Below are 16,599 nucleotides of genomic sequence, written 5' to 3' on the forward strand. Positions count from 1 at the left end.
CCTGGAAAATCCAGACCCTGATAATCTAGAAAGATTAAGGGTCTGGCCAAGAACAATGTAATGGCCCAACTCGAGGGGCGGCAACAAGCATGCATTTAAAAATCTCACTGCAGGCAATCGGATAACACTACGACCAATGTGTACTGTCCTCCAACGTTGCAGCGCTGTCTTCATCAGTTTAGCTGGTTCCCCGGAATGTTGGGGTAAAAGTAACGTGCATCATTGCTCATTGCCAGTGTCTCGCAGAGACAATTCCATTGTGCTCTCGCGAGAACTCTGGATTTCCAGGGTATACATTCACTGCTTTGGGTTTGGGGATTAGCACAGGGTTTTTCTGTTAGCGCGACATGTGGGATTGCTTTTTTTTTTCATACACTAAATTACGGTGACGAAAGGAGCGGCCGGCCACAGGCCACCATGCCGTCACTACACAATGGAGACACACGGAGACACACACACACGCATGCACGCACACATACACACACAAAGCTCAAGGTGACTGGCGTATGAATGGCCTTGATGAATATTCACACGGATAGGCCTATTCTTGTAGCAGTGTGTGGGTTGGCCATGAGACAACATCACTATTACACAAGATAATTTCACCGCCACTCGCTCGATGTGTAACTCTCACTCACCCACCCACACACACACAAAAATCCTTTTCTTCATTTCCATGAGCTAATCCCAACTTTGATACACACAGAATCTATTTTATATGGCAAATGTATGTGTGTGTTTTGTCTGTGTGTGCCCTAAGGTGAGTGGTGGATTAGAGTGGACTTAGTCTCTGTTGAGGCAACATAAGGCCTGAGCGGGCCTGAGAGTCGGGGCTGCTGGAGAATGGCGGGAGTCGGAGAACAGCATGTTCTACTCCACAATCCTGCTTCAAGAAGCAAGGCCTGTATGTACAGTAGTAGGCGCTATTATGGGATGGAGAGGGGCTTGGCCAATGGGAGCAGAAATAAATTGATGCAAGGAAATGTTCCGGTGAACCTTGATCTGACATGTAACCCACTGCATGGACTGAGGAGGACACACACACGTACACACACCTTGCCTACCTGTTCCCTTTTCCTTTATCTCTCACTTCCACCATTTCCCTTTTATTTATTATATTCTCTCTCCCTCTCTCTTTCACGCTCTCTATCCCTTCATCTCCATCATCCTGAGGCACCTTCAGTGCCACAGCTCCTGCAGCAAAAGCAGATGTGTGAAGCAGGAGCAACACATCCCATCACTAACGATGCATGTACTCTCTCTCAAACTCAAACGTACACAACCCGTCAACTCTGTCTGACCTCAAAAAAAGCACTCCTTGCACAAAAAAATGGATGAAACAGTTAAAAACAAGGGATGGGCATCGCCAGGGACATTGTCAGAATTAGGCCTAGATGTTATGCCCCATTCTTCAACATTTTATGATATTATTTAAAGCCAGCGTACGGTGCAGGTGCCCCAGCCAGTCGCGCCACGTATGGGGCCTTATGACATATTTTAAACAACTTCCACACTAGCTTTACACTAGCTTTAGATTTCATACTTTCTAAGTCCCATTTTCTCATCTTCCTCACAATTCACTCCTCTCTGCTTCGTCCTTCCCACTACCTTCCAGACTTCCTCTTCCCCGCCCCATTGCCTGCTGGGTAATCCAGGTGCCTGTCTGAAGAGGGAAACTGGTCGGCCGCTAATACCTTGCTGTAGCCGAGTCAGCCTTAAACACATGCTTAAAGCACTGGAGATAGGTCCCAGTAAGCCAGACGGAAAGAGGAAACAAACAAAAACACACACACACACACACACACAATATAATATAAGCTTACAAACACACTTTGCAGATATGCCAAAACTTTCAATTTAAAAGTACTACCGTATGCAAAAACTTAAATACATAAAATTAATATATTTGAATAACATTGAAATAAAAAGAAAAGGGAAAAAAAGAAAAGGGAAAAAACTAATCTAAATCCATCACAGCTGAGCGTAAACACACACTCTCACTCTCACTCTCACTCACACACACAGTTACACACACACACAGTTACACACACACACACAGGCATGTGGGCCTCTGACCTGGTTTTGTGAACTCTGCCCTCTCTGCCCACCTCGCTCCAGTTTGCATTCATGCCAGCCGCTCCGCGACTGCCATGGCCGCTGCCATCTTCACTCAACAGAAACATAGTGACCCTACCCCCACCCCAACACACACACACACACACACACACTAGTGCCTACAGTCCAACAACAATGTGTCAGGGTTTCACACATTTTTTGTGGCTTTCAAATAACAGACAGGAGTTTTAAGTCAAGCCGTGTACACTCTATTCAAATGGCTGCCACAATGACAAAGGCTGCATCACTGTCCTCTGGAGCCCAGCCATCCAGGTCAACCACCAGCATCACAAACCCCCGATCCCAACAGCCTCCACTGCAAATACATCTGTGAGGAAACCACACCCAAGGAGGTCGAAGTTCTACCCCCTTTTCATAACACTCTCCCACACACACACACACACACACAGGCAGACAATGCTGGTCAAAACAACACACCCCTTCCTCTGTCACTCACACACTAGCACGTACACACAATGCTGGCCTAAACATCACACATTCTTTCACAATGCCTGTAATGGTGGCCTACTTCTGTCCTGGCTCAGGCATTATCAAGTCCAGCAGGTACCTTCCACACAGTAGGAAAAACACCAGGACTCCAGGCAGTGTGTGTTTGTGTGTGTGTGTGTGTGTGTGTGTGTGTGTGTGTGAGAGAGAGCAGACAGAGAGAGTACATAATGCAGCCACGAAGAGCATAAAAAATTAGTACTGTCTTGGAATTTGACTAATTAGCCTATACAATCAGATGAAGTAAGTGTGCATGTGTGTACGTGTCATGTATATGTGTGTATAAAGAATAAGCATCTCCATGGTTCTCAAAAAACAAAAAAATCAATATAGTTACGTATTTGTGTGCATGGTGAGTGTGTACGTGTGTATGTGTGTGTGTGTGTGTGTGTGTGTGTGTGTGTGTGTGTGTGTGTGTGTGTGACGTATGGTGGTGCATTACATGTACTGCATTACATCTATTGTTTGCGTATGCCTACAGGTGAGTTTAACTAGTGTCCTATTCAGTGTGTTTCTGCATCACACACACTGGTGGACACAACGGGGCTCCTTGTCGTGACTGTGAGCAGAGTGTGTCTGCCTGCCTGCATGTGTGTGTGTAAAACCGTGTGTCTGTGGGGAGCACGTAACATGAAAATTAACCTCAAGATTGCCTGATGATAAAAAAAATGAATATAACCCCACAAATATAAGTATATAAGTATATATACACTCTTAAGATCGCGTGAGGGAAATTTGGTCTCTGCATTTATCCCAATCCGTGAATTAGTGAAACACACACAGCACACAGTGTACACACAGTGAGGTGAAGCACAAACTAATCCCGGCGCAGTGAGCTGCCTGCATCAACAGCGGCGCTCGGGGAGCAGTCAGGGGTTAGGTGTCTTGCTCAAGGGCACTTCAGCCGTGCCTACTGGTTGGGGTTCGAACCTGCAACCCTCCGGCTACAGGTCTGAAGTGCTAACCAGTAGGCCACGGCTGCCCAAATATCACATTTGTGTGGACAAAATATGAACCAACCCAGTGATTACCTTAAGAGGATCAAACTTTATGCTCCAATTACGCTAATCCAATTCACAACAGCGGCTCTGCAATTACAGATCCTGAAGCAGTCATTTGTTTTGTTATGGTTCTTCTCGTCTCGTCATGGGGACCATAGCCAAGTACTTAAACTCACAGCTCCAGCTAACTATTCATCGTTTCTAATTACTCACTCAGCCAAGCTGCATCTTTCTTTTCCCTGTCCACCAATCAGAGAGCTACTGCAATTGTGTAATGGCGGTTGGGAAGCTCCTATTGCACTCATGGGATATAGGGACACTGGAGGTCCTATAGATCTTACAAAATGGATTTTCCCTGTTGTGTGGTGCTGGAGATGGTGTCTGGATAAAGAGGAGGCCAGTAAGCCAGTCAGCTGGCCACAGACACAACGCACGACAGACACACACACACACACACACACACACACACAGTAGAGTGAACGCTGTGAGGTGACCACCTCCCACCCGCCTGTGTTTTCTGAATCAGCCAGACAAGAACCCAAAGGGTGATCGGACGGACAGGCCAGCCTGTAATACGGACCATTCAGCTGGTTGAAATTGGGAGAACATCAGCAACCGAATGCCTTGGCGGGCGACTGACTGGGCTTTGACAGATGGAATGTGTCTCGTTAACGTGTCATTTAGCTGAGTGACGAGTGACATCCCGCCCCACAATCACAACCGGAATCAGCAGCATGCCATCACCTGACAAATTGATGACATGTTTTAGACAGAAAAAGAGGGACAGGTGAAATATGACCATATTAAACTGGACTCCTGTTACTGCTCAATGGCTGAGCGGCTGCATTGTGTAGCATCACCCACATCTGAAAAGTGTGTGTGGGGGTGTGAGTGTGTGTGTAGGCAGTGCTGATAATTCTGCATATCAAATATGAATATCAGTGTTACAGTAGCCTACAAACAACAAGTTTTTTACACACAGGGCCATCTTATTGTATGGGGCTCTGTGGTAACCTCTCAATTAGTGATGAAACTACTGCATAACATTGCAGTGCTTGCCTTTTTACTACATTTTGGAGAGTGTCTGAAAACACTAATAGCCTGAAGAAGGTTCCCCACCTCGGGAACAGACTGACACTTTGGTAGATCAATAACCCTGACCGCTCCATCATTCATTTGGAACCAGGTATCAACCTACCTGGAACCAGATATCAGTTCGAGATTTGAACATCCCCTAGGTCTGGATTCTTATTATAGTCCTTTAAAATAAATGGCATATATTCAGACAATAACGCTGTACACATTACAAACTACATCGAGAAATAAGAGTGGGGGGTCTTACTTGTGTCGGTGCTCGTCGTGTCCTCCGGGACCATGTATGATGACCTGGCTGTGCTTGCCTTCCTTCCCGGGTTCGATGTGCGGGATCAGCACGTCCTCCAAGCCCAAGTCGAAGCGCTTCTGTTTGGAATTATCCGGGAGAAAGAAGAACGCTCCAAAGCATAACGTGATGAAGGCACTGAGGATGAGGAGGAGGATAAACTTCTCGGAGAGCCGCAGGGTGGCCCTGTGGTGGGGAAACGAGGACGCACCCGGCGAGAGAGTCGGTATCCTGCGGCCCGAGAGAGGCAAGAGAGCCGGTGTGGTCATGTTTTGTATTCTAATTGGAAACTGAGGGGACAAGTGTCAAGGTTATCTTGCATACGCAGCGCTATTATCTCATTCCGGCTAATGTGTGCTCAGATTCCAAATTCGTGTCGGTCTCCTTGACTCCAGGCACGACTTCCCATCAGTTATAATGTTATGTTCTTCATCATCCTGGAAACAAGGGGGAAAGTAACATTAATCAACTGGAAATTAGCCTGCATTCACCTTCTCGCGGATGAGCCGCTGAAAGCTTCTAGAATAGAGAGGTATTTACTTTCCAGTAGCAAGTAAAAACAAAGCTGACAGCTGACATTACTTTATGCTTCTTTTAAGAAATCCAAATGAATCTCTCCAAAAATATATCGCGTTGTATAAGGCAGACAAGGTGCTACGCTGACTCAACAGTCTAGTTAGTTAGTTTGACAGGTAACAACGAGCTCAAGCAAGACAAGTGACGCCACGTTGAACACCTGCTGGCACACGTGATACAGGTTACCACAAACACAGGACGAGATAAGTAGATTGGCCTTAGCAGGAATGCGTCTGATTCACTTGAAACTCTTATTCGAAATAAAAGAAGGAAGACGATATGCTTTCGATTTGAGTGCTGTCGTCCTCCACTTTTGATTACATTAGGGAACCATGCACGAGCTACTTCACTGACTCATGATAGCCTATCGCAAGATCTCTGGCTACCCCCTGCACAAGCCAAGTGCCATTTTGCAGGATCAACCATTCATACGGTTTATAGGGCTAGTTACAGCCTAACTAACAGCAAACTGTAGCTGTCCATTCCCTTAACAACATTAATGACCGTATTTGAGAAGGACGCAATGCGCTAGCTAGCTAATATTTCCACTTACCGTGAAAATCATTCCGACATTGCCGACTGATCCATGGACCTTAATAGTAGATTCAGACGTCAAGTTTAACAAAAAGACAACGAGATTGCACTCGCTATGAGGTTAACTGTGTGTTCGCTGGATTTCCTGGCTATCGGGTAGATGTCTAGATTGTTAGACACGAGTGGCTTCCCCTTCAAAAACATCGAAAAACAAACAACAAACTGAAAAATGTAAATCCAAACGACGATCGCATTGCCAACAGGCTTACTGTGTTCCCACGACGTTCAGTTGCGATAATCAATAACGATATTCTCTTACCCGAGTGAATAATAAAGTTTCCGTTACATTATGCTGGCGGCATAAAACATCAGTTGGGTTGAATATCTCAATGTATTGAGAGCCTCTTTCCAACAGGCCTGCGTCGCTGATAACCGTGGTGTCTCCAAAGAATGGCTGGATAACCCGCCGATTCGATTAGCCAGTGTATTTACAGTCGAATCGGCTGCGCGACAAAAAATATATCTGCGTTAATATGCCCGTGCATAAATGCTACTACTAGGTTTCCTCACTAATACCGATTCACCGGCCTGCATTGCTAGATACTGCGCCTTTTCCAGTAAAGGCATCTCACGTTAGCTTGCTGTTTTGTAGCAGACCGTTTCTCTGCGCATCATCTCACATGTGCTTGTGGGTAATTCGGCGGCTCACGTTAAGAATTCAATATGACTCTTTCACAAATCAGTTTCTGAATAATAGAACTATGTCCATCATTTCAGGTCTGTCCGCGAAGGGATCTTCAGCTAGTTTCCACCTCCCTTATTTCATTATGTGCGCCGCTAGTCCCTTATGTCCAGGATGTTGTTACTGCAACGACTGCTCCTCCCCTCGGTCCTCCACCATCCCATCAACTGCCGTTTGGTAAACTTAGGGAGCGTCTACCAATTATGAACTAATATGAATAATGTGAAATGGCTGCATGAACTAAATATTGAATGGTCGACACGTAGCCTAGGTGAAATACAATTTCATTTACACTGTAAAATGTAATAAATAAATAAATAAATAAATAATATATATTAATCCATCTTAAATAAAATCCATTATTACCCTTTTCATTAATCTTTTGTGGAAAAAAAAACAATGTCTTCTCTGAGAAAGCCCCCATTACAAAACCTGTAGCATAGAACATCTTACAATACACCACATGTTGGATGTCACTGTCTGTGTGAAGATCTAGAGATGTAATAGGCTACTGTTGAGAGCAAATTGCAAACCTACTCTGAGAGAGAGATAGAGAGAAACTGCGAGCCAATTCTGAAATGGAGATACTGTGTGTTTGTGAGTCAATTGGGTCCTTCAACTTCAATTGCCCTGCTCCACTCGCCTGCCTCAGCTCCTCCCCTGCAATTAACATGACAAACTCCATCACTCTCAGGAGACTGAAATCAGCAGGGCGTCTGTCAACGATGATGAGACTGTGGCATCTTTGCAGAATTCTTTTCAGACTGGCGTGTGTGTATGATCAACCCCTGCAGGGGAGAGAGAGAGAGAGAGAGAGAGAGAGAGAGAGAGAGAGAGAGAGAGAGAGAGAGAGAGAGAGAGAAAGAAAGAGATAGCAGCCAGGGTGAGGGATTTGATATTCACACATGGTTCCACCCCACCAAGCAACAAAAAAAGACCCTCTGCGGTGGCTGTTTTGATTTTACATTTGCAGGAGTGGGGAGTCGGGCAGCGTGCGTTGGGTGGGGTTCTCCGCATACGTCTGCATCAGCTCCAATGGAAAGAGGAGCCCCTCTAAAACATCAGCATCTGGCAGTCAGACACGGCACGGATCACTGGTCTGGAGAAGAGGGGGATCATGGCAAACTCTGAGAGGCTCCGGATAACAAAATCTGGTTGGAGGAGGTGAAAAAGAAATCTCTCAAGCTACCCACAGCCTCAACATGCTCAGTTACAAGCCAAAATAAGAAGAGATAAGAAGCCAAAACAAAATTCATGGTGAAAACGAAGACTGAAGAATAAAAGGAGAGGAAGTGTGTGTGTGTGTGTGTGTGTGTGTGTGTGTGTGTGTGTGGCGGGGAGGGGACTGGGGGTTTGGTGAAGAGATGAGGCCTTGGCAGACACACAGAGGATGAACCATTGCGACGCACACCGGTAGGCCCACATAATGGCCCAGCATGTGTCTTTGTCAAAAGCCACATTGCCACTGCAGCATGGTAAATTATGACACTTTAAAACTCTGTGAGCAAATAAATGCATGTGATGCCATTTCACCCATGAGAACACCGCAGGTGCACTCAAGGGCAAGCCGATTGGCTCTGCGACAGAGATATGGCCGTCAATCACACGGGTAGTCGAAGGCAACAGTGAGGGGAAAAGAGATTCCGGCTCTGACATTCCAGTTAATGGGGCGTCATCTTTCCCTCCATCACGGTGCCAGGAAAAAGTAGATCACGAGGGGATGGGGGGACATGACAGGCAGGTGGGGAGAATACAGGTCATCATGACAGGCACTGGAAGAGTGTAGGGGTAGTGCAGCATGCATGTGTGTGTGTGGTGTGTGAGTGTAAATGTGAATGTGTGTGCATCAGTTTGTGGGAGGGTTTGTGTGTGTGTGTGTGTGTGTGTGTGTGGGATGGAGTGGATGTTGTCTGGAACTGAGAAGCAGTGATCCTGGACAGTCTCTCTGTGCTGGTTGGAACACATCCAACTCATACCACACATCTCTTCATCTGTTCGTCTCTTTCTCTCTCGCTCTCTCTTTCTGCTTTTAAAATGTTTTTTTTTTTTTTCAAATGTACTGTTAGTTACAATCTAACCGACCAAAACCTTTAATTGGACAGATCCAGGGACCCTACAGAGTAGTGCACCAAAGGGAAGACACAGCAGCTTTTCCCAAAACAGGACAAAATAAAGCCCTTGTGCGCCTTCACTCCATTCACTCTCATATGTTCACCATAGTAACTACTCTTCTTACCTATTGCCCTCTCTAAAGCATCCGTCTCTGCAGTCGTGAGCAGTAAGTTGAGTGGTTCAATCACCTCTCTTGTGGCTGATTGGCCACATTGTCACGACAACACGTGAGTAATCACATGGCTTTTTTCACAAAAAATTCTGAAGTGAGCCTCAGGTAGACTCTCAATGCTTAACGCTATTGATCATATAACTTTGTGCTGATTCCAGTCATGGTATGTTGATAAACCAACATTATTATTATCTTTAAGGTGGTCCAATATTATATTCTTTCATAGGGCCCAACAGTTTTGTGAAGACTCCAGACTCCAGTGGAGGGCTTGGAGGGTTGGGGCTACTATTCCACAGTGGACTCTATTTGGAGCACCATAATTGTGTTAGCGTGTGGCGGCGCGGTCTGGCCCCTGACCGTAATCAGGTTAAGAAGTGTACTGAGAGCCCTGGTCTGCCTGTGTGTCTGTGTCACTATCTGGTGCTCACACAGCATTCGACACTAAAAAGGCTTAAGCATTGCTCGATCAATGGCGAAGTCAATGCACAATGTATCTAAAGGGAATTGAGCACTGAAGTAAACTGAAGTAAAAGAATCGATGTGAGGAGAATCCTCAAAAGGATTAATGAAGTCCTTCAATGGCAAGTTGCATGAGCATGACACATGAATGTAAGTGTTGCATTCATAGTCTGTCTAGTGCATGTTGAATGGTGTTTGAGCATTCTTCTTATTGCTCAGTTTCGCTGCCTCTTGGATATGACTAGATAAAGTCAGAGTCTATCAAAGGAGCCTGTCAGGCTTTGTCACAACAACGTTGGGGTGGCAATGTGATGTGATGAGTGGCTGACAGGTGAGTTCTCACCTTGTACCAAATTGATAGGGAGGGATGATCCTAGTTTAAAGCAGAGAGACAGAGAGAGATGTTAGAAGAAAAGAGGAGAAAGCATTCATGACAGAATGTTAAATAAAAAGAAAGGTCAAAAGAACATGACCCCATATACTGGTTCTCTGAGTGACCTAACTAATCTTTCCCACAATCCTCTGCAGTAAAGGATTCTGGATGAATGTATTGACAATCCACAGTGTTCCATTCCAGACTGGAGAGGTTGTGTATCGGACTGGCAACATGCTTGTTCCTGCTCATACCACACACACACACGCACACAGACACACACACAGACACACAGACACCTTCTCATCTCCCCAAAATGCCAACTCTACCCTGGAAACAGGTGAGGTTGCATGTCAGCCTGACCCCCACCCCCACCCCCACACACAGACACACACACCCCACTCTCTGACCACATCTCCATCCCCAAAAATGCCAACTCTATCCTGGGCATATGAGCCTGTGTTGAACAGATGGCTGCTGCGTCTAATGACCCTCCCCACCCTGTGCGACCCGTTGGGGGATTGACAAATACCAAACGCATAGGGATGGGGCCTCTCAGCCAGCCAGCCTCTCAGCCACTTCGTCCTCTAGCTGACAATCCAGTCGCGTCTGATAGATGGTCTTGTTGTTAGCATTTACAAATACCATGAATGTCGTTTATCAAATGTGTCCATCTAGAGTGGTGAGAAGCTTAATGATAAGACACATTTCGGCCAAAAAATATAACACGCTTCTTTGGGATTCTTGAGCATGTCCCTCGTCCCAAAAATGTTTACAGAGATAGTTATCAAGCGAGTCCCGACACTTCTATTTGAGATGACACCCTATCTGACAAGATGAATTGGCAGAACGGGGGCTTTAAATGTATATTATGAGCCTGACGTGTCCTTCCCTCCCCAGAAGTAGTGAGCTATGCGGGCCTTTGATAGAAATGATTAAATTGTGTCCTTGAACATTGCAAAACTTAATGCAAAAGTTGGCTCTCGAACACCACAGTGTTCTTTGTGGGAGGGTGAGAGAGTGTTCCTTGTAAAATTGTCAGAACGGATGGCTGCCTGCGTCCCCTTCTCAGTCTGGAGCTGTTAACTGTGCCCAGCCTTCCCACTTCCATATGGGAATTTGTATTTTTTCTCCAGGATGGGTGGGCATGACATTTTGCAGCCTGTATGAAATGTTAACCAAACAAATTTCAGTATGAAATGAAAACTTTTTAGTCCGTAGACATGATCCGAGTAGCACTTGATGCAATCTCTACGCCTCTCTTATCTACCATTCGGGGGACCAGGGGCCGGGGCATATGGGCTGGATTTAGCTATACCTAAAGTTCTTAATGACCACTACTTTTTCAAAGGTAATAGTGACAAACAACTGAACAGATACTCATTATGTTTCATGGCAGAGCTCTACATCATAAGCAACACGCAACACAAATGCAACACGTTCCCTTAAGTGTACTAAAACAGATTACTGTTTTTTATTTAGTTCTCCATCCAGGTCATAAAACATTCTTTTGAGAAGTTTAGGCCATCAATTCAAGGACACTTGCGTCCCTGTATACATCATTTAATCTAAATTCTCAAGCTGACCACTCATATGGTGCGTTGCATGAGTTGTGACTTACTACTGCCCCCATGAGTCTAAGAGAGGAAGTTAATTGTGTTACATGCTATTTTTTATTGCCTTGTCTTTCTGGAGCTGTGAATAAGACAGTGACTGAAATTAACCCTACATCTTGCTGTTTATTTCCTCACCTTATAAACATCAGCTGCAAAACAAACAGATTCAGATTCATTTCTGCATACAGAGGTGCGGACATCCACCCTCATCCATAATGTAACCATGGTGACAAAGCCATATTGCATTATCCTATACAAACACTACATACCTGCCGTGTCTGATCATGTCTGGTACGGGGCAGACTGCAAGAACCAACCAGGGAAATTGCTCCAGGTGCCAAAAAAACAAGCCAACTCATTTGTTCTGAAACAGCTAACAAGAGCTATGGGGCTCATTGATAATGCAAGAGTACAAATACAACAGGGGCTATTGGAAACCAAAGAAGTTGTTTTTATTTGAAGTTGCATAACAACATTAAAACAAATCCAAACCATAAAGGTTATTCCTTTTTTCTAAATATCCACTTCTCCAAATCCCATCACTGGACAGCAAATAAGCTCCTGGGCCTAGTAGCACAAAGGACATTCATATATTGTTGCCCAGAATCTAAAAAGCAGCTGCCATGTCAGACAATGGAGCAAGCAAATGAGAAATGTCCTTGTTAGAAAATTTTAGAAACTTGTTGACCTTGGCCTTTGCCATAGTGAAGTAATGGCATATAAAGAGAACATGGTCCAGGAACTGAACTGAACAAAAAAAAACAAAAAAAACACATCCAATCAAACAAGGCACTGTTGGCGTGATGTGGTGACGTGAGGCAGTTCTTTAGTACTTCTAAACATGCAAAAGAACACATTTATACAACACAAAGATCCCATTAACATTAACTTATGTATCATTTTAAAAGTTCTGTATGCTTACTGGTGTAAATAACAAGAGGACAAACGAAAGTGACTTCATAATATTCAATAATTGCTGGTGATTAAGAGATAAAGAGTACAATCCCTTGATAAGACATAACTGTGCCATAAAGAGTAGCCCTATAAAACACATTATGACACTAATCAGGAATATGCTGGCTAAGCAACAGACACGTAAAGGTGGCTGAGGTGGTAGTGGCAGTGCTCAGAATAATAAGCATCATCAAGCACCATTTCATCTTCTGATCGTTGCACTCGCCACCCCTGATGTGCGAGGCAGGCCTCGGGCAAAGGCATTTCCACAAAGTCAAAGTCACTTCAACTGAACGAGGCTTGTTATCCACATAGCCTAAATCTATAGAATATATATACGGCAAGAGAGGATTCCTTTTGTTGAGCTTTCCGAGACCTGCCTGGCATGATTCCCATTATCTACTTCTCAGCACTCCAGAGGGGATATGAGAATATGCTATGATACACAGACTAAAAAAACAGTGTTTCCTTTTTCCTTCAACGTGGTGAAACAGAGCTTAAACCCCTAGTGGTACAGAGATGGTAATAAATTAAAAGGGGAGATCAAACCTCCCTACAAAAAAAATGATGTGGCCCCAGAAGGCTTCGACTGCATGGAAGAAAGCGAAAAAAGATCCTGGGTCATTTCAGCTTTTGCTGCATATCTAAATTGAATCAAACTGCGCAAGGCTTTCACAAGAAGAAATTCATTGTAGTGTTTTTGTAACCACGGAGACTCACAGATGTGAGAAAGAAACTGATATACAGTAAGTGTGTGTGTGTGTGTGTGTGTGTGTGTGCGCGTTTCAGACGTAATGAAACACTATGAACGTTGATCTATAAAACAAGGAGGTAGAATCGTAGAGATAGAGACTAAAGATGTGGAGCAAATCCTTCAAGGGGATGGGGGCTTGACGAGAGAAGGAGAGGGGTTGGGGTGGGAGTGGAGCAGATTCTTCAGAGCTCCACGGTCCTGAGCTGGGAGCTGGGCACCGTGCCCACTGCACGCACCAGGCACTCGGACGCCTCCACCAGGCTGCCACAGCAGGACCAGTGGGGCTTACCAGGGTGCCCCTTATGACCATGGCCACAGCCCTGGAACCCTCCTGCATGACACACACACACACACACACACACACACACACACACACACAGAAACACACACACACAAAAACATAAGTCAGGCAGCCATATTAGCTATTCGTCTGTGTATGCAAACTGTCTGTGTTCTGCGTTTCATGAACTCTTTTTATGAACTATTTAAGAATGTCAACACACCTGGAGGGTATTCCATCAACCTCGCTAATGAAGGCGGGGCTTAACAGAAATGGCCTGGCTTGAACTACAGTAGCATAGACTTTCACTTGGGGCTGAAGCTATTCCATTAACTAGAGGCATTTTGGCCTCGTTTATTCAAGCGCGGTTTAGGTCAGCTTCATCTCTGCTCGTGCACGAGGTAGAAAAGTAGACCAAAACAGTAGATTGACGAAAAGAGGATATATGTCGTAAAATTAAGACAATACTAGACGATTTCTGTTCGATTTGCAAGCGCCATTTACAGGATTTTCATTAAAAGTCATCAAATTTAACATCGAGAGAAAAAAAATAGATAGTTGCCTACAGAAATTGGAGAATAATGAAAGCATACATTTAAAACAACAATGCTAATGGTTTGAAATCAATTGCGAGTTTGATTGTCTTCACTCTTGAACAAAACAAGTAAACTATCTATACGTTCTCAGATTAAAAGGATTCACTTCAAATTATTGTCTATAGGTGTAGGTGGTCATAAAATAAATGAGTATCAACGTAATATAGCCCATTATCTCCCATAAGTAAAGTGTTTGAAATATATTTATCTGAAATGCAATGGCTTTCAATTTGTCATTTAGGCCTAATATTTAATCGGTGTAGCACACAGTTGATTTGACATTCATGAACAATCGTCGACACATGAAGCAGTTTTAATTATTAGCTGCCTATAGGCCTACAGGCTACAGAATTATCCTTTGGCTTGCATCAGATATAATATAGCCCACTGGCAAAGCATAATTTACTGTCACTGAACAGCCTACCAAATGTGCATGACCCTTTATCAACAGTAGGACATGTCTTTCATTAAAGAGTATAACTAAAAATGCCATTTTCAAGGTGATAAGCTATGTAGCCTAAATACTTCGTATGGGAAGCGAACCTGTGAACACGCAAGAATATAATTCCTTTCCCATGCTGTCTCGCTGCGCATTACACCATTACAAAACGTAAATGACACAGAGTAGCGAGATTCCTAGAACCACACGCATGTCAAGTGAAAACATTTTAAGTCGCATAATCTTCATAAATTCGCTGGAGCTAGTGAATGTGTAAATCCATGCATGGTGACACTGTCGGAAAAAAATTTCTACTTCTTTTTTTTGTGGCCTTTTTTATGCCTTTATTGCAGCTGGGTTTAGTGGAGAATGCTGGGATTCACGTTAACCTCACTAACGGAACAGAACTCTCACTTAAATTAGCTAGACTTATCAAAATAAGCCATGTTTGGCCTTTAGCGAGGTTGGGGGAATACCCCCCCTGGTTCTGCCTATTTTGTCTCACTTACTAATCCATAATAACTTGTAAATCTGCAGCTTTCAGTAAGAATTAAGAACAGACAGTGTCTCATTTTCTGTGTGTGTTTGGCTGTGTCTGTGTGTTTGGCTGTGTGTGCAAGTGTGTGTAAGTGTGTGTAAGTAATTATCACATATTCACAATATTACCACAAGTTTCACCAGTTCACTCTAAAAGCAGTGTGACAGGAGAACACCTGTGCACATCCCATACCTGGCATGGTCCCCGGACAGGCACACCTAGCCTCTTTAGCGCCCCCACTGGAGCAGAACGAGCAGCAGTGAAACATGCCGCGGTGGCGCCGGAACTTTCTCTTCACGGTTAGCACAAAAGGAGAGCCCTGAGACAAACGACCAAACAAAAATGACGACGACAACAACAACATCAAAATAACAACAACAAAAGGGGTCATCATCATGTGCTCCCATTAATCACTGGGCTGTAAAGCCCCCGTAGCCCTGTTAGTGTATTACAGATCGACTGCCAGTGGGGGCATGGCGGCTGATGACCGTCATCATTAATATCCCACTGTCCTAATGGAAGCGCTAATTGCCATGTCATTTCCTCCACGGCTCGGCCAGCGATGAGAGGGGCAGGGTCATCATTAAAGCTGGCAGCCTTAATTGCCCCCATCGTCATGCCGACGGCTGCCTCTCTCTCTCAGCAGGGTCGCCGCCAGCCTGTCACTCTGGCTAGCGTTCGCTTTAGAACCACTTTGGGATCAGACAGAGAACCTTGGGCCACACTGTCAGAGCTGAAGGCATTGTGCTCTCTTTTAAAAAAAAAAAAAAAAAAAAAAACGCTGCTATTTAAGTGTTCAGCACAGTGCCATCGATCTTTCTGCACCTTGGTGATTGCGGTGTGTAAAAGACGGCCGGGTGTGGGTGGTGGTGGCAGTGCTAAGGACTTGGCGGTGCAGTCCCCCGGGCCGGGCCAAGAGTGAGTTATCTTGGCACCACTGCGCTCAGTCATGGTGACAATTTGAGTGATCGGGGAAGAAAAGCCGGCTGAGTTGTTGCCTCAGTAACAAATGTGTTGCTTGAGTCGGGTACAAAGGACACAAGAGGCAGTGCTCAACCCATGGGGAAAATATCATACATCACCATTTAATGCACATTAAAATGCTAAACATGAACTAAATGACAACAACTGCATTACCAAGACATTGAAATACACTGTAAATACGTAGCAAGTGCTGGGCACATGGATATATTGCAGCAATTAAGTCTATGATTATGAATGTGTTATTTTGATCACCAACCTCCGGTGGTGTAGTGATGGATTTTAGCAGTGGGTTACCTTCACGTGCTGTGCCTTCACACACACCCACACGGAGTAGGGTCCCGGCACAGCAGGCATGTAGGAGACGCAGTACGAGCCGTTGTTGTTGTCCACGATAGACGCCTCCGTGGTGCTACGGGAGGGAGAGGAGATTTCAAAGGGCATCATTTGCTGACCTGCACTCCCACAC

General features: G+C 44.8%; 2 protein-coding genes across 3 annotated transcripts in view; both read right to left on the bottom strand.

Annotated features, from left to right (window-relative positions):
* The window catches only part of man1a2 (mannosidase, alpha, class 1A, member 2), a 104,821-nt gene extending 97,823 nt beyond the window's left edge, over positions 1–6,998 (bottom strand). The window contains 2 exon segments of the mRNA XM_048238802.1: positions 4,966–5,441; positions 6,134–6,998. Of these exon segments, the coding sequence (XP_048094759.1) occupies positions 4,966–5,273 (308 nt within the window). The 5' untranslated portion in view covers positions 5,274–5,441; positions 6,134–6,998.
* A 5,018-nt stretch (positions 6,999–12,016) lies between these two features.
* Positions 12,017–16,599, bottom strand: part of trim45 (tripartite motif containing 45) — an 11,401-nt gene continuing 6,818 nt past the window's right edge. The window contains exons 4-6 of one of the 2 annotated variants that reach the window (XM_048238211.1): positions 16,428–16,542; positions 15,342–15,468; positions 12,017–13,627 (exon numbers count right to left, since the gene is read on the bottom strand). In XM_048238211.1, coding sequence (XP_048094168.1) covers positions 13,479–13,627; positions 15,342–15,468; positions 16,428–16,542 — 391 coding nt within the window. In that variant the 3' untranslated portion in view covers positions 12,017–13,478. Of the gene's footprint in view, positions 13,628–15,341; positions 15,469–16,389; positions 16,543–16,599 lie in introns of those variants that run through there. The other variant, XM_048238212.1, reaches the window with a different exon arrangement.

The sequence above is a fragment of the Alosa alosa genome, chromosome 3, assembly GCF_017589495.1.
Source record: "Alosa alosa isolate M-15738 ecotype Scorff River chromosome 3, AALO_Geno_1.1, whole genome shotgun sequence".
In the NCBI taxonomy this organism is placed as follows: Eukaryota; Metazoa; Chordata; class Actinopteri; order Clupeiformes; family Clupeidae; genus Alosa; species Alosa alosa.